Raw genomic sequence first — 26,971 nt, 5'->3', positions numbered from 1 at the left:
TGCTTGCCGCTGAGAGCCCTCCCCAGTAGAGGGCATGACCCCGCCACGGGTTCCCCTAGTTAGTCGGCCTGCGCCTGTGCGAGGGCCAAGACCCCACGGTGCAGCCGGAGTAGCCGAGACGGTGTTCTTCTGGGTCCAAGTGCCCACGTCTGTGAAAACGGCCCCGATCTTCCGTATACGCGTTCGTCTCGGCATCCCCTGTGACCCTTCCCCCACATTCGTCCGGGGCCGCGGCCCCTGTCTGCAACAGCATCCCGGCTCTGGCACGTGGCCTGGCGCTCTCGAGGTGCCCAATAAACGCGTGTTGATGAATGACGGAAGCTAGCTAATTAGTCGGACTCGGAACCAGCGAGGTAGATAGCTGGAGAGAGGCCGTTCACGTCATCCCGACCCCGCCTGACTCCGCTGGCCCGGTTTGCAACTCGAGGCCCCGTTCGTCCGCCTCATTCCCAGCCGACCCCCTCGGTGGCAGCCGCGCCAGGGCGGAGCCACCCTGCCTTGCCCCTGCCCAAGAAGGAGCCTGGCGGCCCCGTCCGCGCGGGGAGCGGTTTCCCGCCGAGGCGATTTGGCAGGTGCGCGCCGTGACTTCCGGCGTTGCCCGGGAGCCGCCAGAGGAGGAGCGGCGCAGGGGATGCGGCTGTGGCGGCGGCGGCGGTGGCCNGGAAGCAGCAGCGGTGGCTCCATGGCCCGGGCGCGCTGAGGGACACGGCTCTCGCCTCAGCCCGGCGGCGGCGGCGGCCGAACAATGAAGCTCCTGAAGCCGACCTGGGTCAACCACAATGGTGAGTGCACGCAGTGGTCGCGGAAGGCCGAGCCCGGAGTTGGGTCGGGGTCTAGAGTAAGGTCAGCGCCGCGCGCAGGCCGTGCCCCCCTCGCCTCCGACGCGCCCGGTGTCCGGTACCCAAACCGCGGGGTCGGCGAGGGCGGACTTTGTCCTCGGCACGGGGAAGCCGGCGAGCACGGGCACGTGCTCCGCTTGTCCTCGGCAAATCCGCCTTCACCCCTGGCACTTGCACTGAGCCCTCGGTCGCCCACCCGTGGTCCGTGAAGGAGCCGCGGCCTGCCTCCGGGGAGCGGCCCTGGGCGCCAGCCAGCTCCTGCCACTCGTCTGCATCAGCCAGGATGTGCTCGGATGGTCCAGCGTGTGAAACTGTGGCCCAGTCCCCCTTGTGGCCTTTCAGTGGCAGGGTGAACATCTGAAATATGCACGTCTCTGCCCTGGTGAAGGGGCTGTTCTGCCCGAATCTGGTGACAGTGCCCCCTTTTGCGGGACTGTGTCTCGGGCCCCATGGTCCCACAACTGAACGAACCACGTTTATCCTGTACTGGGACATCAGGGTGACTTGAGTTGGAGTTCATAGGGCAAGGGGTGATCCAGGAGAGGGCTTTCCTTAGCCTTGTGGCAGAGTGGCTCCAGAGCACACCCTGGGGGAACAGTCCTCCAGTCCTTTGGTTGAGTACAGATAAGCTCCCAAAACCGGTAGCACAGTTTGTCATAGTTGTACTTTGTTGGCACAGCTGCTCCAGGANCCCCCCCCCCCCCCCCAATCTCCCTGCTGACAGCACTGAAGCCCAGGGAGCACTTCTCCAGCCAGAGGCCTGAAGCCCTGATTCCAGCCTATCTCTACTGACAGGAAAAGGGTCACCCTGATTCTGTCCTGTTCCTCATTTCTACTTTGCGATGCGACTAGAGGGAGCTAGTGTTTTCTTTGAGAGCAAGTAGAGGCCCCTTTTTAATACATGAGTAGCTCTTTAGTTTTGAACTTAATCCCAGGATGTTTTCTACTATGGCAGCTGAACTGAACTGATTCTGTGTTCTTACAGTCAGAAGTGCTCTCTCCTTCCATCTTCTTATGTGACATCTTTCTCATTTTTCAGTGTCCACAAGAGGTCACCTTTTTTGTTGTTGTTGCCATTCCTCCTGTTTTATTCCACTAGTGCCCTGCCCCTGTGGGTGTACTTTTCGTATTACCCCCACCAGACCCCCACCCCTGCTCAGGACCTCATTCCCTTCTGTATTCCCTGCTACACTCAGGAGTACCTCCCACACAAAGGGTATATGGTAAATATTGGCTACACGAGGTATGCTGAGGTTTCCATAATTTACAAAGACACAATTAGGTTTACTGTGCATGAAAGCAAAAGTGGTGAACTTTAGTTTCATTTCTCCTGTGCTGATCTCCAAGAGCATTTCCAGGTGTGTAGTGCGTAGATCTTTACCTGGAGAATTGGACAAATATTCAGCAATTATAAAGTATGGTGCTTGTGAGTCAGGAAAGGAAGAATTTTGTTATGACCTAGTTTGCTGTGTAAGTGAAGATCTGAAGGAATTTTTATTTTAAAACCTTTTATCTAGATCAATTTTTGTGTACAGTCTACCCTTGAGTCTCTTCTTCTGCCTCTTGCCATATAATTTCTAACTTTGTGATAAGCTCCTTTGTAGGACACAAGTTTTATGCTATGTAAGCATAAGTATGTCAAGATGTTTAAGCGATTAGGTACAAATGAGTGAGAGTCTGCAACCAGGCCAGCAGCCAAACATCCCAGCCTGGCAGAGTGGGCAGAGCAGTGGGCTCTGGCCTCTTTTGCTATATAGTCTCTCTCTCCATGGTCCTAGAATGGAACAGGATGATATCTGCTCAGCTTTCTTCACAGTACAAATGTGATCTTTGGTTGCAAGGGTAGACACAAAGGTAGACTATAAAATGCTTTAGAAATCTAAGAGATAAAAGAAATTGAGACCAGCAGGATAGGATATAACTTTCTTTTAAAATACCCTGAACTCAACCTCTGTCTTTTCAACTGTTCAGGACTGTCAGGGTAGATTACCACTATCTGAAGGACATGATAGTGATCCAGATCACTAGTGAGCAGTCTTTTAAAGACTAGTGAATAGTAGTTGCTGCTGGAAGACTAGTGAATAGTAGTTGCTGCTGGGAACAGGGGCTGCTTAGCCAGAAGCCAAAGTTGTGGGTGTTGCCAGTAAAATCACGCTTACTTTGGATTAACAAACCCAAAAGACCATCGTGCTTTGGAGAGTGCATCATTGCACTTTCTGCCTTCCTGACACTGCATTCATGTCTCCTGACTCATTATGTGGCTTGAACATACTTTTTCTGGTGTCTGAGAGTCCAAAGAGGGAAGGAGCAGAGAGCCCAGCATATTCCCTGTAGTGGCAGAGTCCATTCAGACATGGTGGAGAGGACAGCTAGAATAGAGCAGGTTAAAGGCAAAGGAAGAAATATCTGTTGGAATGTAAGCATACTTTCGGTCTCCATTTTCTGCCTAATAATACTAGTAAGACCTTTCCTCTAAGCTAGGTTTCTCAGCCTCAACACTATTGACACTTCGGGCCACATCATTGTTGTGAGGACCATACTGTGTGTTGTAGGATGTTAACATCCCTGGCCTCAATCCGTCAGATACCAGTACCACCACTACCCCCAAACACACACACTTCACTTGTGACAACCAAAAATGTCTCCAGACATTGCCAGTATCACTCGGTGGCCAGAATCACCCCCAGTTGAAAATCACTGCTCTGAAGTGATTAATTGATAACTAATAAATCTTGAAGTTTGTCATATCACAGTGAAATGAGCCTTGAACATGGAATCAGACTGGATTCAAGATGCCATCGTTTATTACCAGTAAATTTTTAGGCTTGTGACTCCACTTCTAGGCCTTGAGGAAATGTAAAGATTTGTTCTTGTTATTTCATCCTGTACTCAAATACGAAAGACTGTCTTAATTTAAGGTATATAATAAAAGCTAATAGTATTTATCACTTATATCAGCCACTCTTTACACACATACCTGTTTTACTCTTTGTTCTTGGATATAGTTTTCCATATATATTTAATTTTATTTTAGGCTTGGCCAAAATAAGATTCATGTCTAAGTTAGGTTAGTTTATGTTTTAGAAAATTTCACTGAAATTCATGGTTCTTGGGGTGACTGGGGGCGCTCAGTCAGTTAAGCATCCAGCTTTTGATCTTGCCTGAGATCATCATCTCATGGTTCATGGGATTGGGCCCTGGATCTGGCTCTGCGCTGACAGCACAGAGTCTGCTTGGGCTTCTTTCTCTCCCTCTCTGTCTGCCCCTCTCCCCACTTGTGCACACTTTCTCTCTCTCTCTCTCAAAATAAATAAACTGAAAAAGAAAAAACGAAATTCATGGTTCTTCCCCATCCCTGGGCCTTTGTTCCTGAGAGTTTGTGGAATTTTTCATTCCTGAGCAGACATCATTCATTCTTAGCTCTCCAGGGAAGCCTATTCTAACCAGAAGGGCCAGAACTGAAAGAACTCTTGTCCTCCCTTGGCCTCTGCCTCACACTTCAATGGCATTGTTGTAAAAAGACATTTGGCAAATTTTCAATACTGGGATAATTTGTCAGTTAATCACATTGCTTTATGGTGTGTGTTTTTCCTCCTGCCCTTTAATTGGATTATCTTTCCCCCTATCTTATGTCCTTTCAGAAAGGATTTCAAAACATCTTCCTGAGACATATACTGCATCTGGGTGAAAATAAATAAGTCAACTTGAAGGAGAAATGCAGGCAGGATAGTATAGTAATGCAATCAGCAGTGGGTGTGGAAAGACCCAGCACAGCTGCTAGAGGAGCACTGCAGACTTATCTCTAAGAACAGCCTGGGAGGGATCCTAATGGTGATATTATATGATTGCAGTGGTCATTAAGATAAGTTTTGCAGTTTGTTTACATCAGGGGTCCTCAAATGGGCCAATGTCTGGAAACACTTTTGGTTTTTACAACTGAAGTGGGGGTGCTACTGGCATCTAGTAGGTAGAGTACAGGACTGCTGCTGAACACCGTACAGCATGCAGGACATTCCCCATAGTAAAGAATCATCTGGCCCAAAATGTTAGTGGTGCTAAGGTTGAGAAACCCTACTCTAGATAAGAACTTTTTTTTTTAATATGAGAGAGAGCATGCAAGTGGGAGAGAAAGGCAGAAGGGAGGGGAGAGAGAGAGAATCTTAAGCAGGCTCCATGCTCAGCATTTAGCCTGATGCAGGGCTTGATCCCATGACCCTGGGGTCATGACCTAAGCCAAAATCAAGAGTTAGTCACTCAACCAACTGAGCTACCCAGGCACCCCTAGGTAGAACATCTTTATTGTTACTTGCCTTTTCATGTATTTGTCTCATGGTTCCAACTGGATTGTAAGCTTCATGAAGACAAGAATTTTACCATTTATTTTGGAGTCAGATAGTCTTGTTCTTGAATCTCTGTGCTCTGCTGCTCACCAAATATGTGTTACAGAAGGTTCTTTTTATCTCATTTCCTGATTTATTAAATGAAGCCAGTAACACTTGCCTCATCTGCTACCTGTGAAGGCTCGGGAAACCCAAGCTCTCTCCGTGCTGGCTCTCACTGCGTTATTCCTTAAGATAGTAGGTTGATTCTAAAAAAAGAACTAGAATACATTTGAAGAAGATTCAGAAGAAAACAGAGTGAGAGTTTGCCTTAGATAATAACACATGGATCTTTCACTTATTTATGGATGAAACTTTGAACCATTCATGGAAAGTAGGTCCATGGTGATCAGAGGTAAATAAAGCTACCCCTGTATATGGAATGCTGTGTAGCAGATGGGAGAGAAAGACGTACGGACCACATTCTAGAATACAGGTGGAAACCAGAGCTACATGAATAAACCACAGTAGTGCTAGGGACGAGGGCCTTGTTTGTGGGTAAGCCTTGATGGGATTGGATTGTGGTGGTGGAAAAGGCACTACTGCTGTGGAAATGTCAGAAAGAAAGGCCTGGGGAGAGTTAAGGCATTTAGGAAAGGGAGTGGTTGAAATGAACAGATAGCAAGTGGTTCAGAACACCTCTGGCGAAAAGAAAACCCATTTAGGTCAAACCTTGCTGCTTTTCTTTTCTTTTCTTTTTTTTTTTTTTTCAAACCTTGCTGCTTTTGAAAGCAATACATGCTTTGATGCATTAACTAACCTAGGACAGACCAAGTCACAGGAAGCTGCCCTGGCCAGAGCTACTGTAATGAAGGACAAACAAGAGAGAGTGAGCCCCATTTGAAGGTCAGGAACAGACCTTCATAGGAGCAGTCTCCAGGTCTGCTGCATCATCCATCAGAAGGTCCTGCACATAGGGGTACCTGGGTGGCTTAGCTGATTAAGCGTCTGACTTTGGCTCAGGTCATGATCTCATAGTTTGTGAGTTCTAGCCCTGCATTGGGCCCTGTGCTAACAGCTCAGAGCCTGGAGCCTGTTTCAGATTCTGTGTCTCCCTCTCTCTCCTCCCCTCCCCTGCTTACTCTCTGTCTCTCAAAAATAAATAAATATTAAGGGGAAAAAAAGGTCCTACAGAGAGGCACTCAATGAATTCATCCATTCAGCAAATAATGAGCACAGATTGTGTGCCAGGGGCTACGTGCTGGAAACGTAGCAGTGAACCAAGCAGCATAGCAGGATCTTTTGAGGAGCAGAATGTGATGCATTTTAGCCAGAGAGACCAGGAGGGCTATCTGCTGGGGGCGTCCTGTCTAAGCATATAGGGAGAGGGAGGAGAGGAGCGCACGGGGGAGACAGCAGACATCATAAACAAGAGCAGTTGCAGAGAACATTAGATGGGTGAGTGTGTGGAGAAGCAAGCTGACAGATGAGGAGCGCTGTGATGGGGTGGAGGGTGGGAGATTTTTTTTTTTTTAACGTTTTTATTCATTTTTGAGAGACAGAGAGAGACAGAACACTAGCAAGGTAAGGGCAGAGAGAGAGGGAAACACAGAATCTGAAGTAGGCTTCAGGCCCTGAGCTGGTAGCACAGAGCCTGACGTGGGGCTCAAACCTAAGAACTGCGAGATCATGACCTGAGCCAAAGTCGGACACTTAACCAACTGAGCCACCCAAGCGCCCCGATAATTTTTTTTTTAAGTTCCTTTATTTATTTTGAGAGAGCAAGCACCAGCCGACAAGAGGCAGGGGTGGGTGGTGGGGGGAGAGAGAGAATCCCAAGCAGACTCCGTGCTGACAGCACAGAACTCAGGGCTCAAACTCATGAGGTGTGAAATCATGACCTGAGCCAAAGTCAAGAGTGGGATGTTTAACTGACTGAGCTAATTAGGCGCCCTAATGGTGGGAGAATTTTAAGTAGGGTGCTTTGGGAAAGCCTTAGTGCAAAGGTAATGTGAGCAGACTGTCGCAAGAAATAGACTCTGAGGGGAAAAGGCTTGCATGCAAAATTATTAAGGAAGGGCATAAGCACTTAAGCATCTGGCTTTGCTTCAGGTTGCGATCTCGCAGTTCATGGGTTCAGGCCCCCCATCGGGCTCTGTGCTAACAACTCAAAGCCTGGAGCCTGCTTTGGATTCTGTGTCTCCCTCTCTCTCTGCCCCTCCCCTGCTCACAGTGTCTCTCAAAAATGAATAAACATTTAAAACAGTTTAAAAAAAGAATTTTGGGGGAGTGCTGGAAGCAGGACTGGACAGGGAGAAGGTGAGCTGAGATGCAAGTGCAGTAAAAGCTGCAGCTGATCCTTGTCAGCTCTGCAGCTAGTCCTTGTGAATTGTCCTGAATTGAGACAAAGTGCCATGTCTATTGCCACATCCACAGTCATTGGGCACAGGCTCTCTTGAGGAGGGGACCTGACCTTGGTCAAAGCAGTTCTTCCACTGAGGTCAGGTACCCCTTGGAGAAGGTCTCAGCTGGGAGCTTTCACAGGCTGCCAACACTCCCACAGCTGGGGGCAGGTGCTTCAATCCTGAAGGGAGGGGGCCTAGCCAGGTACCACTGCATCTGTGACAGGCCTGTTGGAGGTGAGGAAGGCAGCTATCTGAGGGAGGAATATTCCAGACAGACAGTACTTGCCTGGCAGGTTTGCGGAATAGTATGGATGTCTTATGATTGGAGCTGCACATGGGCAAGAGCACCAAGGAATGAGGCCAGAGAGAGCAGTGGGCTGACTGGGAGGGCCTGCTGGCTGCCGGGTCTCAGTTCACAGTGCCTTGTAAGCAGAGAAGTAACATGGTCTGACTTGGGTCTTAGAGATCCTCCCTATTGCTGCAAGGGGACTAGGAGGGATATGGGGGCAAGGGAGGGAGCTGAGAGACCCATTAAAAGGCAGTTGCAATGATCCAGGTAAGGGATGACTGGTTTGGACCAGGGTGATGATTGAGCGGTGAGGATGGAGGTAATAGTGCTGATGAGAAACGGTTGGATTTTATGTGAGTGTACATGTATGTTTTTTGGTATAATTTATATACATTGTTTTATAAAATTATAGTGAAGTGTACAGACTATTTGTATACAGACAATTGGATGAATTTCAGCAAATAAATACTCTCTCTAACTCATTCCCAGCTCAAGATATGGAACACTTGCACCTTCCTAGAAAGTTTGAGTTACAGATATATTGTGAAGGTAGTCACCAGGGCACAATGTGGGATGTGAGATGGGGTGACTCCCAGGCGAAGGGCAGGGCTGTTGTCCACTGAGATCAGTAAGGCTGTGAACAAGGCAGAGAGGAAGAGCCAGGATTCAATTAGACGAGGTGGACCAAATGAGGCCACCACACAGGGCCTTCTCCAAGCACCCGTTTAAGTAGCTTCTTTATCTCCTCCCCCTCCCCCTTTTTTTTAATGTTTTATATATTTCTGAGAGAGAGAGCGCGAGCAGGGGAGGGTCAGAGAGAGAGGGAGACACAGAATATGAAACAGGCTTCAGGCTCTGAGCTAGCTGTCAGTACAGGGCCCGACGCGGGGCTCGAACCCACGAACCATGGAATCATGACCTGAGCCAAAGCCAGACGCTCAATGACTGAGCCACCCAAGCGCCCCTATCTTCTCCCTTTTGAAAACACTGGAGTTCCATTCTAGAGCTATTATTAAGGAATAGGACAAACACCTATATCTTTGGCTAGTTGCCATATATAATTATACTAGGATACATCTTATGGTATATTAGTGTTTCTAGATAATGACGCATTTTGTGATTGGGTACTTTTAATTTGTAAAATTACTTTTTATCACAGGTTCAATTTAGGAAAAATTAGAAAATGCTTTTACATTGCTGCAACTTTTTAAATGGTCTTTGAGACCATTTAGAAAAAAATAACTGGGTGGCTTGGTGCTTTTTAAAAAAAACACACATTTTATTTAGTATACATACCACATTGTAAAAGTGTCTGCATTCTTTAGGACCTTAGCCAAATCCCTGATACCACAGCAAATTCAGTATTTTTATTGTGTAGCCTCCATTCAGACCTTGCATTGCACATATAACTGGAATAGTTAAAATGTTGCTGTGCATTTTCTACTTAAATAATTTGTAGGTTTGTTATTGTTATTTTTATTTTCCTTTTTTAAATGGAGGTATAATTAACATATGGTGTTAATGTTTCAGGTATACAATGTAATGATTCCATATTTGTATATATCACAAAATTATAGCCATAATAAGTCTAGTTAACATCCATCACCATACATAATTACACAATTTTTTTCTTGCAAAGAAAACTTTTAAGATTTACTCTCTTAGCACTGGGTGTTATATGGAAACCAATTTGACAATAAACTATTTGTAAAAAAGAGAAAAAAAGAAAAAATACTGCTACATAAAAAAAAAAAGAAATAGACATCTTACTATCTATGTGGGCAAAAAAAGGGAGAAGCCAAGATCATTACTGTTCATATTCTTGGAATAATTAAACTTTTATTTCAAAAAAAAAAAAGATTTACTCTCTTAGCAACTTTCAACTATGGGATACAGTAGTAACTGTAGTGTTATTTTCTTTTTTTTTAATATTTATTCATTTTTGAGAGACAGGGTGCAAGTGGGGGAGGAGCAGAGAGCAAGGGAGAGACAGAATCTGAAGCAGGCTCCAGGTTCTGAGCTGTCAGCACAGAGCCCGACGTGGAGCTCAAACCCACGAAGTGTGAGATCATGACCTGAGCCGAAGTCAGACGCTTAACCGACTGAGCCACCCAGGTGCCCCTGTAGTGTTACTTTACTGTTAAAGCTAATGTTTTCCACCCTATGGGAACATTGTTTTTAATTGCTTTTAATTTTCTGATGGAACTGTGTAGAAGAGATGATTATGTTTATAGAAATCCATTTTGCAGATAACTTTTAAGGAATAACTGTTCTGCATAAGTAGAGAAGAGTATGAAGAAATAGATAATGACTGTTACCAAAACTTCCTTGACTGTGCATTGGCAAATGGTACAGAAGTGAATGAAATACCTGTCACACTTTTCTTTAGTTTGTGGCAAACACACGGGTGCGCGCGCGCACACACACACACACACACACACACACACACCAGTTACATGATTGCTACAGCTTCCTTCCTGTGCTGTGTTTTGAATCTTTCAGCCACCTGATACCTATGAGATGTCATTATGGTAGTGCTTGCTTAAGGAGACTGGTGAAGTTTTTGTGGTCAAAAACGGTAGAGATAACAGCAGCAGATGGCTTTGTGAGCCAGCCAAAACTGTACTTCCACTTGCAGGTGCTTGTTGACATCTGAGTCCCCACTTCAGAAGATGAAGAGCCTGCCTTTCAAAGATTGGGATTCTAGTGATACTGAACGTGTTTTTGAATTTTGGGCCTCTGCTGTAGGCTCTCTCCAGCCATTAACAAGTACTCATTGAGTGCCTACTGTGTGCCAAGCTATAGCTCTAGGTACCACGGTGACTCTGAAACAGACAAAAATCGCTGAGCTCTTGGTGTTTACATTCTGGTGGTTGGGGTGAACAAACATGCAATAAAGGAAATTATACACTATATTTAAAATTGCTAAGAAAAAGATGAGAATTGGGATTGGTTGTGCCAAGTTGAGGAGTAATACTTTCAAGTAGGGTGTTTGGGGCAGGCCTCAGTGAGAGGGCACCATTGAGCAAAGACTAAAAAAAAAAAGGTGAGAAAGGATTGTGTGTGTGTCTGGGAGAAGAGATTCCAGCTGAGGAAGGAACCAGTGCAGGGTGCTGAGTGGAAGCACGCACTTCACAGTCTAGGAACAGAAGGGAGGCCATGGCACTGGGCCAGCGACTGGGGGAGGAGGCAAAAGATGAGGCCAGAAAAGTCGCGGGGGTGATGGGACCATTGTGTTGGGCCTCTTGGTTCCCCTGTCCCAGGCATGGTCTTAGCCGATGGGCAGATGACAGAGCGGGTTTGAGCCAGAAGATCAGGAGTTCCCTTGTGGAGAAGGTGAAGATGTGATGTCTGTAGACAGCTGGATAGAGGAGCTAGCTGCATATTATGAGTGCTTAGGGGCAGAGACATGGCTGGTTGCCGATGTAAATGTGAACATTATCACCTGCACAGGGAGTCAGTTTTATTGACAACCACTGATGTTTTGATATTTTACTTTTATTACTTTTATATTGCTACACACACACTTTTAAAAATATACCATATATATGTTTATTTATTTATTGTTGAGATAGTTGTAGATTCCCACACACTCAAATGAAATAATACTAAGAGATTCTTTGTACACTTTGCCCCGTTTCTCCCACTTTTGTAAAACAACAGTATAATATCACATTGACATTGATATTGACACAGTCCACCCCTTAATCAGACTTTTCTACTTGTATTTGTATTCATTTGGAGTGGGGAAGAGGGGCTTAGTTCTATACAGTTTTCCACCTGTATGGGTTCATGTATCCACTGCCATAGTAGTGTTCATAGTAGACACTGAGCAGTTATAATTAATACCTATTTTAACCCTCTCATGCCCCTGTGCCTTACAGATAGGTACATAGGTAGGCAGGCAGGTAGAGTTATACAGATATATAGATACATAGGTTGATTTGATTTGGTTTGGTTTTAGTTAGCATTTTTTTAAGTTGTGGTAAAATACACATAGCCAAATTTACCATCTTAACCATCTTTCAAGTGTATAATTCAGTAGTGTTATGTATGTTCACGCCATTGAGTAATAATCTCCAGAACTATTTCATCTTGCCAAACTAAAACTATATACCCATGAAGCAACTACCCCATTTTCCCTTCTCCAGCCCCTGACAACCGTCTTTCTGTCTTTATAAATTTGACTGCTTTAGAGACCTCATATAATTGACATCGTACATTATTTGTGTTTTTGTGACTAGCATATGTTAATTAGCATAATATTGTCAGGGTTCATCCACCTTGTACAATCCATCAGAAACTCTTTCCTTTAGGCTGAATAATATTCCATTATATATGTACACCACAGTTTCCTTATCCATTTACCCATCACTGGACACTTATATTGCTTCTTAGCTATTGTGAATATTGCTGCTATGAACATGGGTGTACAATATCTCTTCAAGACCATGCTTTTAGTTCTTTTGGATAAATACTCAGAAGTAGAATTGCTAGATCGTGGGTAGTTCTAGTTTTAATTTTTTAAGGAAATGTCCATACTGTCTTGAAAGTGGCTGTACCATTTTACATTCCCACCATCAATGCACAGGATTACAATTTCTATGAGCACTTGTTGTTTTCTCTCTCTCTTTTTTAATAGTAGTTAGCCTAATAGATGTAAGGTGTTAATCTCGTTCTGGTTTTGATATGCATTTTCGTAGTAGCTAATGATGTTGAGCATCTTTTTATATGCTTATCGGCCGTTTGTATATCATCTTTGGAGAAATGTCTCTTCAAGTCTTTTGCCCATTTTTCAATGGGTTTTTCTGTTTTCTGTCTTTGAGCTTTCTCTATATTTCTGGACATTTAATCCCTCATCAGCTATGTGGTTTACAAATATTTTCTCCCATTGTGTGGATTGCCTTTTTATTCTGTTGATGGTATCCTTTGGTGGGCAGAAAGGTCTTAATTTTCAAGAAGTCCAGTTTGTCTGTTTTTTTCCTCTTAATTCCTGTGTCTTTGGTATCATGTCTAAGAAAACATTGCCATATCCAGTGTCATGAAGCTTTCCCCCATGTTTTATTCTAAGAGTCTTATAGCGTTAGGTTTTACATTTGAGTCCTTGATCCATTTTGAGTTAATTTCTGTATATGGTGTAAGGTTCCAGCTTCATTCTTTTGCATACAGATGTTCATTTTTCCCAGCACCATTTGTTGATAAAACTGTCCCTTTCCCATTGACTGGTCTTGGTGCCCGTGTTGAAAATCACTTGACCACAAACGCAAGTGTTTATTTCTAGGCTCTCTATTCTGCCGCACTGGTCTATATATGTCTTCATGCCAGTAACACGCTGTTCTGCTTACTGTAGCTTTGTAGTTGGTTTTGAGATGAGGAAGCATTAAGACTCCAACTTTGTTCTTTTCCAAGATTCCTTTGGCTATTTGGCATCCCATGATATTCCATAAGAATTGTAGGATGGGTTTTTCTATTTCTGCAAAAATGTCATTGCAATTTTTTGTTTTGTGTTGTTGTTGTTGTGTTGTTGTTGTTTTTTTCCAAGTAAACTACCCCCAGTGCAGGGCTGAAACTCAAAACCTCAAGATCAAAAGTTGCACACTCGACCAACTGAGCCAGCCAGGCACCCCTGTCATCGCAGTTTTGATAGGGACTGAATTAAGTCTGTAGAACTTTGGGTATTGTTGACATCTTAATGGAATTAAGTCTTTCAGTTTATGAACACAATATGTCTTTACATTTATTTCTGTCTTTAATTTCTTTCAGCACTGTTTTCTAGTTTTCATTGTACAGGTCTTGTCGCCTCCTTGGTTATGTTTATTTCTAAGTACTTTTTTATTCTATTTTAAATGGAATTGTTTCTTGGTTTCTATTTTGTATTTTTCACTGTTAATGTATAGAAATGCAACTAAGTTTGTTGATTTTATGTCATTCAATTTTACTAAATTCATTTATTCTGTGGAATCTGCAAGGTTTTCTATATAGATGATCATGACTTTTGCACCTACCTTATATTTTAATATTGTTTTGTAACTTTTTTCACTTAATAAATGTTTCAAACATTTCCCCATGTTTTGTTTTTAGTTACAAATTTACCAGAATTTGTTAAAACCAGGTATTAATGGGTATGCAGGAAAGAAGTGCTTCCAGGAACAATGTGCATTGGGCAAAAGCCTGAACTTCCCCCAAGCTTCCATTCCAGCAGGACATGCTCACCGATGTTACATTGGATCTACACAGTGAGCTGTCAGAGCATAAAGGCCCAAAGACAGGAGCCTAAACCAAAAGTCTGAAGGCCACCCAAGAGGGCCAGCTACTCTCGTTTGAGCCCTCCCTGCTTCTCTCTGACCATTGCTTTTTGTTTGGACTTTAAGTTGCACATGTGGGCTCCTCCAAGAATCTTTTCCTCTGATACGAGGGAGGAAGATTCTACCTGACCACACCCGGTCAAAATCCAGCTTCTGAAATTAACTCTCTATTCCTGCCAGATGGAGAGTATTTGTGCTGTAGTCTTCAGATCAGCAACCCCCAGGCAGGGAACAGTGCCCAACTGCCGTGGCTCTGTGAAGAGAGTAACAGCAAGGTGCTGTGTGTTGTCTGAGAAGGCATGCAAGGTGTCCAGGAGGGGTGACCTGGAAGCAGAGTCCCAAGGAGAATGGACTTTGGTGGGTGTGCAGGAATAGGATGCTGGCCATTGTCGTTCAGAGCATGTGAGACTGCTTGGCAGCTCTAGGAACCAGGGAATGGATTAATTTCTCTTTTGTCTCTGTCTCAGTACAAAGAAAAATCGAATGCAGGAGGCAGTTGGGAGTTCATCTTTATCATTGTGCTGTGCCACAGGGTTTTCTAACTAGTCAAGCCATAGGTCCTTTTCCTCAGCTGTACCTCAAAGAGGCTTATAGAAAAAAGGAGGTCTATTTCTACTGAGGGAATGTGAACCACTGTTTTCCTTGGAGTGAAGAACCTAGTGCTAAAAGGAGGTAGGGAGCCAGCACTATGCTGGTGGCTTTATGTAGGTGCACTACTGTATTTCATCTGCTTTGTGGCAGATCTCTACAAAAGGAAACATGGTGCCCATTACCCCAGTCACACCTTTCACCAAAGCACATCATGATCTCAGAAATGTTCACATATGAAATCTGTGTGTCTTCGAAGCAATGTGACATGGCATCTTAATCTCTCTTAGAAGATGCTTCTAAGGGTGACTGTGTCTTCCCCATTGTTCAGATTAAATAATTGATGAGTGACAGGGCTGAGAATTCCACCCAGGTGCATTCATTGCTCTAACCCAGGCCTATTCCCAGCCCTTAGTTGTTGTCTTCCCCTGGAGACTTAAGGCTCTTCCAGCTTACCAGTTCCCTTCCAGTCTTAAAAGCCCATGTTCCACACAGTTTTGTGTGGCTGAAATGTGAATCTGGTCGTGGCATTCCTTTGCTTCAGAGATAGCTATAGAGGAAGGTCTGCTTTCCACAGTGGTGCCTTGCTGGGCCCTGCCCATCTCCCGAGCCTCCTCTCTCCCCACACCCTGCAGCAGCTTGTCAGGCTTATTCTGTATTCCGTGTCATGTCCCGTCTACCTTACATTCCCTTCCTTTCTCTTCTGGCTAAAGACTTGTCAACCTTTAGGACTCAGTTGAATTGCGGTTTCCGTAATTGCACTTAAGTGATTTTGATGTATTTCTTGAGGGGACATACAATGTCTCACAGACTTAAGGAACTGAAAAGCACTCCTATAGTCCGATGGATATTCCTTCCTGATGGCCTTCTCAAGACTGATGCTGAATCAGCTAGAACTTTTTTGGTGAAAATGACAACTATGCAGATCCAGTTACCTTAGGCATAAAAGTGAATGAAGTGGCATTTTGAGTGCTCTCTCGTATAAAAAACTATACAAAAACCTGCTGGCTTAAAACAGTAACTTTTATTATTTATTTTTGATTGTGAAACCTGGCCAGGCTCAGCAGGGACAGCTCATCTTAGTTCTGCACAGAATCTGCTAGGATGGCTAGAGTAGCTTGGGACCAGTACATTTCACCCTGGGTCCTGTGTCAAGGCCCTGATTCTCATTGTTGTCTGGGTTCTTTGACCCTTTTCATGTGGCCAGCTTGGGGGTCTCAACATGTGGTCTTAGGGAACTTTAACTTCTCACATGGCAATAAGCTTTCTCCAGAGGGCAAAAGTTGAACTGCTTGGACCTGTTTGAGGCTTAAGCTCAGAACTAGAGCAGCATCACTTCAGTTGCATTCTTTTAAAACATCAGAGAGCCAACCCAAATTCAAGGAGAGGAAAACACACAGGGGCAGGAGTCCTGGGAAATGTGATTCACTGGAGCCTTACCAGATAGCTGTCTCCCCCATCCTGTGGGTCTGAGGTGTCCGGGGCGATCAGTGCTCAGTATAGCAAGTCCAAGGCTAAGCTCAGGTCATCAGGACTAGTTGCACACATGTGCATAGCTCTCACTCTGGCTTCCTACTTCACCTTTCACTTGTAGGCTTTGAATCAGTTCTCTCCAGGCAGCGTCATCCCAGCATCTCCAGAAGTATTCCCCGTGGAGGGGAAGTACATTTCCATACTTCAAGCTCAGGCTCTGGAGAAGGCAGCTGTGTGGCCTTGGGCAACTTTCCTAACTTGTGTGCCTCAGTTTCCCCCTCTGTCAAATAAGGATGTTAGAACTATCTACTTCAGAGGGCAGTGTGAGAGTTAGAGAATATCCTGGGCTGTGCTGCCTGCAGGGTTTGAGCAGCACATCAGATGCTCATTAGAGCATGTCATGGACTGGGAAGAAGAACTCCACAGGGCTTACCTCAGTGTGACTCTGCCTCTCCTGGAAGGAGTAGCTGGCTGGCACTTCCAAGGACTGGCCCATTGCAGCTTCTTGGGAGGTTCTGAATAGAGAATGTTGCTAATGGGGTTGACACTTCTCGCTGCTGTCCTCCCCATACTGGGAGACATCTGCCCTTCTGAATTTCACAAGGCTCTTAGTGGTGCTAATCGGTCACCTTCCTCTGGTGTCTGTCAGGACACTGAACCTCAGTCTCAGCACTAGGTACCATGGTCTGTGCAGTTCAGGCCTGGGCCCAGAGCCCCAACTGTCCTTTCTTGTGTCTTGAGGCCTCCCCGTTAGGCACTTGTCAGGCCCAGATGGGCAAGAAACCCACCTTCTTGCTACTCCTTCCCTCCCAGGTCCTCAGACTATGGGAAAGTGTGGCACATTCTCAGCACCAGCACGTCAGGCTCTCTGGCTTAGCACACATGGCAGCCACCTCACCCAGGAAGGGTGTGGTGTGCCATTGTAGGTGTGAGTGCACAGGCACAGGGGCACCAGTTTGAGCACCCCCAGTTCTTCTCACCAGTGTTCTCAGCACCTGAAGATGAAGATGGGGCTAATTAATTAGGGTCTGCCCATCTGGACTATGGAAGAATAACTTGCAATAGCCCTCTCTCCTCATGCCCCCCTGAGTGTGCTCCACTGCTGGTTCTGGTTCCTTCAAAGCTATAAGAGTGCCGAGCTGTGTTGGGGCTTTTCTTGAGAACCCTTGAAGTGAAGGCTCAGAGCAGACCAGGACTGAATTTCCTGTATGTTTGGGACAGCTTTGAGTATCCATGTGCTCTATCTAGGAAGGTGATCAGTAGCCACTTGGCTAAATTTCACCTTTCACTGTAGAGCTCTGGCTCTAGCGTGTGTACCTGGAGGTGACCGAGGGTCTCAGGGACCAGGCTGGAGCTGCCAATATGATGTCAGAGGCTTGTTGTAGCAGCCTGTGTTGTTTTGAATTTCAGTAAGTAGTAGAGATGAACTAATATGTGATTTCCAACTTTCCTAGGTTTCTCCTTGTTCTCTGATACAAAATAGGGCCCTTGCACTTGGGACACCTGCTTGCTACTGGCCTTGCACAGCTGTTTCCCCCACTACCACATAATGACAAGTAAGAAGGAGAGCACATTTCCCTTTGTTTTGTAGAAGCTCAGGCTCAATTTGCCTGTAGGGGTATGGCTCTCCAGAAGAAAGTAAGGTGAGCTGGCTGTTGCTTGGGGCTCATGCTGGCCATTGCCTTTTTTGAGTACCAATATTTGATTTCCCATACTTGGACACTAGCCCTAGCAGGACTTTCAGCTCTTAGGCAGCCATCACCTGCCCCTGCCCCACCCCACCCTGTCTGCACTTGCCACCATGTGATTCTAGAGTGGTAACCCTCGTTCTGGTGTCCATGCCAGCTCCTCTTGGGTTAGAGAGACAGCGCATCCTCAACTAAGAGACTCCTCAGCAATAGCACCTTCAGTGTATCAGTGATTGCTGGTATTCATTATGCATCTAATTTGTCACTAAACAAATGTTACTGACCTATGCTAGAAGCTGAGGATGTGGTGATGAACACAACAACAATGACATGCCACTCTTAGCATGGAAGCAGATGAGGGAGCTAGACAAATGCCTACAGGGCCCAGACCCCGGGAATACTTCTAGTCTGCTGGGTTTAAAGCGGTCATGACACCTTTGCCAGTCTGGTCCACCAAGCTATAGCTAGCTATCTAGCTTCATGAGCTCCTGGTGTGGGTGTGCACCCTACACTCTAGGAGCTAGTAGCTACAGTCTTTGCCCCTAGAAAGACTGAACATCCGGTTAAAAGGGCACATCCTGTGGAGGAAGTTCAGCCAGAGGAGATGCTGAGAATGCTGACTCTCCACGGACTTCGATGTAGCACGAATATAGAGGAGGGCTTTGGGAAACAGAAGCATGATGAGGGAAGTGATGCCTGTGATTACAGTCAGCTACTAGTCCTACCCAGCTGTCAGCCAGGCAGAAAGGCCAGGGTGCTTATGTGTCCAAGGCTGCCAGCCAAGTGCAGATCCATGGGATGGGGAGATGGCTGGAGGTATAGCTGCTGTGACTCAGCTGTTGTCATGACCTGCTCATAGCCTTTACAACTGTGTTCTCAGAAGGTGGCCAGCTCTTATCCGCTGGACATCTGTACAAGTGCCCAGGCAATCTGTGGACTCAGTTGTTCTAGTGACAGAATGCTTTGTGCCACTTTTAGACTAAGCTATTTAATGTCACTTGGAGAGCCTTCCAGCAGTTTATACTTTAACTGAAACTGTTAGATCACTCTGCTCTTACAGTTAATTTATCAGCAGCCTATTATTTTTTCCTAGGAGCAGTGATTAAAGATTACTCAAATAACCACTATTTCAAAATTTTTTACTTTGTTGCTTTTGTCCAATGAATATAAGCCAAGGTAGATGTTGTGTGTGTGTGTTTTTTTTTCCCTTTATTTCCAGGCAAGCCAATTTTTTCAGTTGATATTCACCCTGACGGGACCAAGTTCGCAACTGGAGGACAAGGTACGTTCACAGAGTAACAGAGGGAGCACTCACAGCCCTGCCACCTTACTCTGCTTCTGATTGCCCACTGAGCTGAAGATAAAATACTTCTGTTTTTCAGTATGGATAAGTTTCCATTTAAAATGTATAATTATAATCTGTTATCTGAACAACTTAAGTGAAAATTCTTTTTTGGCCCTAGTGCACTTGCTCTGTATAAATAGTTTGGTAGTGGGTGTATCTTTTTAATTCCAATTCATTGGGCTAATAATTAAAATCAGTTTGCATCCCCAAGCCCCAGCTTATTGAACGTGGAGAGTGACAGGCAGGTGGTCCCATGGAAAGAGCCCCAGCCCCAAAGGCTAAGGTTGGTTCCTCATCTTTGTTCTGGCAGCACTTGGTCATCTGAAAAGGGGGAGGAGGTGAACTGAACTATAGAAGTAGTTGTGTAGTTATTAGGCCCGTTTTCTGGGTTCAGAGAAATTTGGCTGAGAGAACACTGGGCAAGTAAAATGCCCATGCCATTTGAAAATACAGTCCGTAACATTGTCAGTATATTTCACCCAGTATTGCAGTGCCACAATAATAGCCCTGCTTAGAAAGACAGTCCTTTATCAGGCCAGTACACCAAGATGTATATGTGATGCCATAAAATAGCATTCTCATAACCCAGTCCCTGATAGCTTCACCAGGACACTGTTTTTGTCTGGCAGGCGACTCCCTGCATAAGAGTGTTCTCTGAATTCCAGGTTCTCAGGCCAGGTGCTGCAGGGTGGGTTTCTGCTGCAGGGGTATGCAGGGAGGTCTTGATCTCCTTCCTGCATGCTGTGGGCTACACCCAGGAGGTGCCCACTGATGTCACTTACAGGCGCTGGACTAAGCTGAGGGACTGGGTTTTTTCCTCATCCATAAGAAAGGGCATACCTTCCTCCCCTTCTCAATGTAGTAAGGTCAAGAAGAGCTGTTTAGAAAATATTTTTACATACTGGCCAATAGGCAGTTTTAGGTATGCCTTATGTAATTCTGATCTGTCCATTTGTAGGTGCTTAATGGTTTTTTGATTCTCTAAAATAGTTAAATGAGGGACTAGACTTTTGTTAGTTATCAGCAATGGAAAGCTTAGAAAAATCTTTGCCAAAAGGCATATATAAATTTTTTAGCAGAATACTGTATCACCTTATAACCCCAGGAACAGTAAATGCCCTCTTTTCAGTTGATCTCCCCATCTGTAGGTGACGGCAAAGGGCAGATAAGGTAATGAACCTTTTTTCTTATGTTCAGGGCACATTTCATTCAGCCACAGACTCAGGCAGCACCTAGAAACGGACTGAAGTACCGGCAGGGATGTGCTGTTACCCTTGGTTGCTAGGATTCTTGTGTACAAACCTGAAAGTATCCTGGGACATCAGCTTTTCTAGCTTTTCATCTTACAGATGAGGAATCTGAGTCTTGGACAGGGATGAGGACCTTCTATGGGTCTGGAGAGATCTGTGTTAGAGGCCATACCAGAGCTCGGTGCCCTCCTGTTTTTTAGTGCAGAGTTCTTTTCTTTTTTCTTTTTTTTTAATTTAAAAAAAATTTTTAAATGTTTATTTTTGAGAGACAGAACATGAGTTGGGGAAGGGCAGAGAGAGAGAGGGGGAGACACAGAATCCAAAGCAGGCTTCAGGCTCTGAGCTGTCAGCACAGAGCCCAATGTAGGGCTCAAATACATGAACTGCGAGATCATGACCTGAGCTGAAGTTGGACACTTAACCTACTGAGCCACTCAGGCAGAGTGGCTTTTCAAAGTCAGAGTTCTTTTCAAAGTCAGGTTGGCCTCAGCCTACTACTAAATTCACGTGGGTTTTGATCCCCCATAAACACTTATTTTCTTCATCTTTTCTGTAATTTATATTAGTAATGCAAATTTAGTCTCCTCACATCTAGTCCATTATGGTTTATGAAAGCTAAATGAGAACTATGTCTCAGAGTTAATATCAAATTTCTACTTCTTGAGCATTGAATTATTTTTGCTCCTTCATTCCAGGACAGGATTCTGGGAAGGTTGTGATCTGGAATATGTCTCCAGTCCTCCAGGAGGATGACGAGAAGGATGAAAATATTCCCAAGATGCTTTGCCAGATGGACAATCACTTAGGTATTACAGAGTGGCCCTTTGCAGGCTTTGCGTGTTGGCACAGTGCCCAAGGTTAGCACATGTGTTTGTAATTAGAAAGATAAGGCCCCGTGCGGCGGTAACTCCCCTCGGCCTGCTGTCTGAAGGCACAGATGTTGGCTGCACACCTGGGTGAGTTATTCGGCAGAAGACTCGGCCCGCCCACAGAACCATCTTTGGACAGTCTGCAGGTACCTCTGGTGATTTCCTGCTCATGAGTCGTTAACTGCCTGATTCCATGGGGCTTTGGGGCCAGCAACCTGGAAGCAGTAGGGTTCTGGGGAAGGGTGTATTAATATTAAAGACAACTCACCAAAATGTCTCAGATTGCCACTGTGTCACTCTGAGGCCCCCTGCCACGACCCTTTTGTTGGTCGGACAGTGTTGTAGTTTCGTTTCCTACGTTTAGTGCCTTAGTTTCCTGCCTCTGAGCATCAGGATTGTACGTGGCTCTGGTTTCCAACCTAGTTGCCTCCCCTGAGATGCTCCATTAACAGCTATGTCCCCTTCCTTAGCTCTCTTGTGTTCTTGCCCTCCCACCATGTCTCTCCCTGCCCTCCGACCTTGAGCACAAGTCACAGGCAAGCCATTTGTGGGCTAAACTTGGATAGTGTCCCTGGTATTGCAGGGCTTCCAAAGGTCCAGCTGTGAGTTGCTCCCAGAGGCTCTAACCCATCAGGGGCCAAGGAGGCATTTCTGCTGGTCTTAATTTATAAGTGCAGAACCAGTCAACCTGCAGTGCTGACAAGTTTGGAAAGTCCAAATTTAAAAGGGCTACAGATGGAATGAAGTGAGAGTTTTATGCTTTAACAAGCTGCCCCCCCGAAAGTTTTGGGAAGGGCATCTCAGCCTTTCTAGTACTTGCCCTCATTTTAAAAATTCTCCCCGTTCAAAAACATTATCTCATCATGAGACAGCCCTTTTGAAATAATGAGATTTAGTTATAGTTTTCATGGAAATTTACCTCCTCCTATTGACTGTTTGATCCAGCACTAACACTTCTCAGATTGTGTACAGTGTCCCCCACCAAACTATCCTGGTCATTTGTTACTACAACATAAGTAGGATAGTATTTGAACTGTATTGTTCTTCTGGGGCTCACCCACAGTGGATGCCTTGAATAGTTGAGAGAGAGTAGGTTTTATAAACCCTTTGCATCTTGCCAGACTCTGCATAAAGCAAATGGGCATGACTATTGGATTTTCATCACCCTATTTTTTTTTCTTCCCAGCATGTGTGAACTGTGTGCGGTGGTCAAACAGTGGGATGTATTTAGCTTCTGGGGGAGATGACAAACTGATTATGGTGTGGAAACGGGCTACGTAAGCATCATTTTCCTTTCTTCACGTTTTATTTTTAGAAGCTTCTTTGCTGGTCTTAATCATAGTCACCTTTTCCTACTTTGGCACTGAAGTCCCTAGAGCTCCAACTTCCTGAGTAGCAGGAAGCACATGTAGGCCAGGAGCAGCTGGGGCCTGACCAGGGACGGCATCAGGAGGCCACCTACCCGCTTGGAGACCTACTCAGTTGACCCTCTTACAGAGCTGCAGAGTTTCTACCTGAAAAGCTAATCCTTTCCGTTGCTGACATTGGTGGCTCTGTTTGTTTTGTTTTCCAAATGAAATTTTCCAACATGCAACATAGGTAAATGTCAAGGTGCTCTGATGGAATTTGGGGGAGGGGACCCAGAGCCCACCCTCCTTGCCATTCACCTCATTCTCTGTCAGCCTCACCCTAGGACTCTAAGGAGCACCCCTTCAAAGTCCTGCTCTGTACCCATAATGAACTAACCATCATCTAGAAAACTTTTTCTTTAAACCTAGGCTGTCTCTCAGGGTGGGTCCTGGGACTCTGCTTCATAACCAGCCCCACAGATAACTCTGAGGGCTAGTTAGACTAGGGAACCAGACCCTAGTCTGCTGCTTAGCCAGAGGGATCCCACGGACATGGCCATGGCCATGAGAGCAAAGGCATGCTGTCTCCTTTTTCTCTGTGTCTGTAAGAATTCTGTGGGAGCAAAGGATGTTGACAGAGGCTCTGTGCATCAGTGGTGTTAATACCACCTCCATGGGGACCCACCCAAGTGCTCACGTGATAGGAGCTAGTACCCCTGCTTTAAGTCTTTTGCAAAAGGGCTTTAAAAAGACGGTTGGTTTTGCTGCTTTAGTCAACATAAACAACATACATAATTTGGAAATCTGAAAAAAACATATAAAAGAAAATCACCATCCCACCACCCGAAGAAAGCCATGGTTAATATTTTGGTTTTGTGTGTGTCTTATCCATTTTCCATGCATAGATGATATCCATGTTACATGTATTTTTTTTTCTTTACATGGTGGTATCTATCGTTGTATAAGATCTGCTTCTTTCACTTCATTATATATGGTGAACATTTCCCCATGGAGCAGATAAGTCTTTTACCACAAGATTTGTGATGGCTATTTAGTATTTCATAAAGTGCATGGAACATACTTACCCAATCAGCCCCTGCTATTCAACAATTCAGTGCTTTCCAGCCATTGTCTGGTTTTGCTTTGTTCTGTCTGCCATGATAAGCTGTGCTGCAGTGAGCATCTCTGTGCAGTGCCTAGAGCATGCCTGGAGTGCCTTTCTGACTCCTCTTTCACACAGGTACATCGGCCCCAGCACCGTGTTCGGCTCCAGTGGTAAGCTTGCCAACGTGGAGCAGTGGCGATGTGTCTCTATCCTCCGGAGTCACTCAGGCGGTGAGTGGGGCTGCCTGTTGGGGTGGGCAGCCCTGGCAGCTGTCTGAGGTCAGCAGCAGCACCTCCATGGCCCCTGTGAACTGTTTTGGTCCTTAAAGCAGCCTTGCATCTGGGCTGTCCTTCCCCGTCACCATCAGTCACACCCTGCCTGTCCCTCAAGGTCTGTGTAGTCACCGTCCCCACTGCCTGCCTCCAGCTGCATTCAGTGCCCCCACTCCTGCCCTCATGGGGTATATGTTTATATCTTCAATGTAGAATCCCCACGTTCTGCTGTTTATCCTGGTGAACTGAATCACTACCTTCATCAGTGGATCACTAAGTCCGTAAGCACACTTTATTTATTCCACAGAAACCAGCACACATGAAAGGGGGCTCAAGGAAAAGTTTTTTATTTGACCTTGAGTAATTTCGCAAAGTGTTTAATAGATTTGCAATGAAAAGGGACACGTTTTACAGATTTGGACTGAAGAGGAAGAAGGACGGTCAATAGCTGTCAAAAGCCATGTGCTGTATACACTCAGATGCCAGGGATACTAGAGTGACCATACCTCAGAAAACCTGTGGTCTTGCCCAAGAATGGCCTGAAGTGGGGGAACAGTAGAAGCCAGAAACACGTGGCATGCATGGTGGGGGCGACCGCTGGATCTTTACATACAAGGCAAGGGAGCACCGTGGGGTAGGACTGGCTGAGTGTCAGGAACCAGGACACGGAAGGTTCATGCTCCCTGTTAACGAAGGTGCCCTTTATCATGGAAGAGACAGGAGCCATTAAAAGCTTTGAGGCGTAAGAGAGGAATCATTCTGACAGGTATAGAGAAGAACCTGTTTTAGGGGTTCAGATGAAAACTGCAAGGGCCTGACCCAGGCCTGGGATAATTGAGAGAGAGGGGGAGAATAACTTAGGAATTTCTTAGGACAAAGCAAGTGAGGAATGAAGGAGATTCCTAGCTGGTGCCTACATTGCCGGTGGTGTCTTCTCTAAGACCATAATGATAGTGGGCTTACAGGGATGGATACCAGTTCAATGTAGGATATGCTCTTTGGGGTACAGGGATGGAGAAGAATGTCACAAGGCTCATTGGAATTGAGCCTGGAACTCTGGGAGAAGATGGGACAAGAGTGAGAGGTTTGGAAGGCATCAGCTATCTACTAACAGTATATGTTCTGCAAATACTCAACAGACATGTTAAAGGTGAACAAAGGTGAACACCTACCTCTAGGTGACCATAGATTAATTCTGCATTTTTGAAAGCTGACAGAGTAGCATTGTGTAATTGTTGATAGCCATAAAAACGTGTAACTTAACCTCACTTATTCAGTTGCTCACAGCAAGGTCTGTCTAGTTGGGCTCCTCTGGAACTTGGAGAAAGTGTCCATGTGAGTGTTCAAGTGTGGGATAAGGCCTAAAGCCTTTGATGGCTTTCCTAACCTGAGACTTGGGTTGAGCCATAATCTCGACTTCTCTCCAGGCCCACCACCCCAGAGCTCTCCTTTACCAGGCAAGTAGGGTTGCCCACTTTCAGCAGGGTACCCACTGCTTATTCAGTGGTCCTGATAGCAGCTGTGGACAGAACTGTTAAAGAAGAAAAATCAGTGAAAAAGCAGAAGTAAATAGAAAGCACTGGATTTTAACATAGAAAGCATGAAAAACATACACTTGGCATATTTAATAGGGGGATAGGAAGAAAAAAACTAGATGAAGTTAGAAGTAAAGGGTCTAGAAAAACATTTAACCTAGAAGGGAAAAAAATCATCAGAGTACAACATAATGTTTTTTAAACTAAAAAAAAAAAAATAGAAAATATAAGTTTTCAGAATTGGTACCATAAGGTTAGGAAAACTTACTAAAGTAGTAACCAGTGAAGAAGTTGGAGTCTTCAGAAATGATGTCTAATCCTAAATTACTTGTTGACTTGTTAATGCATTGTTTCAAACTTTTAAGAAAAATTATTCCAGAATGTAGAAATATTTATTCTTCAAAGGAGGCTGTAACTCTGGGTTTCTAAAATTTAAGAGCACACACAAACTCACAAAGCATAGCTGAATATGATAAAAGAAAAATCAGAAACATAATGCAGGTGAATTTGGTAACTTTTGAAAACAGTAGTTCATTTTGACTAAGTATGATTTATATTGGAAGAATTCTATGTAAAGGGAATCTATTAATCTAACATACTAGGAGATTAAGAAAAGATAGTCAGGGAACCTGGCTAGTTCAGTCTGTAGAGCATGTGACTCTTAATCTCAGAGTTGTGAGTTCAAGCCTCACATTGAGCATGGAGCCTACTTTTTTTTTTTTTTTAAATTTTTTTTTTAATGTTTTATTTATTTCTAGGAGAGAGAGAGACAGCGTGAGCAGGGGAGGGTCAGAGAGAGAGGAAGTCACAGACTGAAACAGGCTCCAGGCTCTGAGCTGGCAGTCAGCACAGAGCCCGACGCGGGGCTCGAACCCACGAACCGCGAGATCATGACCTAAGTGAAAGTCGGACGCTTAACCAACTAAGCCACCCAGGCGCCCCTAGCATGGAGCCTACTTTTAAAAAGACAGTCATCTTAGGAGATGTTCTGAAAGGAGCATCAGTTTCTAAAAACTTTTTTAAATGATGATAGGAAATTATTTCCTTAACCTGAAGTATCCTACTTATGTCTTTCTCAAACCAATGGCAAATATAGCTCACAGTTATTAGAACTTAAAAAGCATTTAAAAGCACTTAGAACTAATAAAAATTAGTCATTGAATTGGTCTCATGTAAGAAAATTTTTAATTATTCATCTTTCATTAGTAATGGCCAATTAGAATATCTAATCATGAAAAGAGAACTCTTATATAGCAGAAACAAAAATTGTAAATACCCAGGAATAATCTTACCAAGAAATATATGAGGTCTGTAAGACTTAAACTACAAACCTTTTTTGA

The 26,971-nt window shown here is 44.8% G+C and overlaps 1 protein-coding gene across 5 annotated transcripts in view; it reads left to right on the top strand.

Annotated features, from left to right (window-relative positions):
- The first annotated feature begins 667 nt into the window (after positions 1–667).
- Positions 668–26,971, top strand: part of HIRA (histone cell cycle regulator) — a 79,869-nt gene continuing 53,565 nt past the window's right edge. For 2 of the 5 annotated variants that reach the window (XM_077745947.1, XM_077745950.1), the window contains exons 1-5: positions 668–782; positions 19,126–19,188; positions 21,197–21,307; positions 22,557–22,647; positions 23,960–24,054. In XM_077745947.1, the coding sequence (XP_077602073.1) occupies positions 746–782; positions 19,126–19,188; positions 21,197–21,307; positions 22,557–22,647; positions 23,960–24,054 (397 nt within the window). In that variant the 5' untranslated portion in view covers positions 668–745. Of the gene's footprint in view, positions 783–19,125; positions 19,189–21,196; positions 21,517–22,556; positions 22,648–23,959; positions 24,055–24,313; positions 24,378–26,971 lie in introns of those variants that run through there. The other 3 variants (XM_077745948.1, XM_077745949.1, XM_077745951.1) reach the window with 3 other exon arrangements.

This window comes from Crocuta crocuta, unplaced genomic scaffold, assembly GCF_008692635.1.
Source record: "Crocuta crocuta isolate KB4526 unplaced genomic scaffold, BGI_CrCroc_1.0 scaffold344, whole genome shotgun sequence".
Lineage (NCBI taxonomy): Eukaryota > Metazoa > Chordata > Mammalia > Carnivora > Hyaenidae > Crocuta > Crocuta crocuta.
Note: the sequence above shows the minus strand (reverse complement) of the source record. Positions and strands in the feature narration are given on the sequence as shown.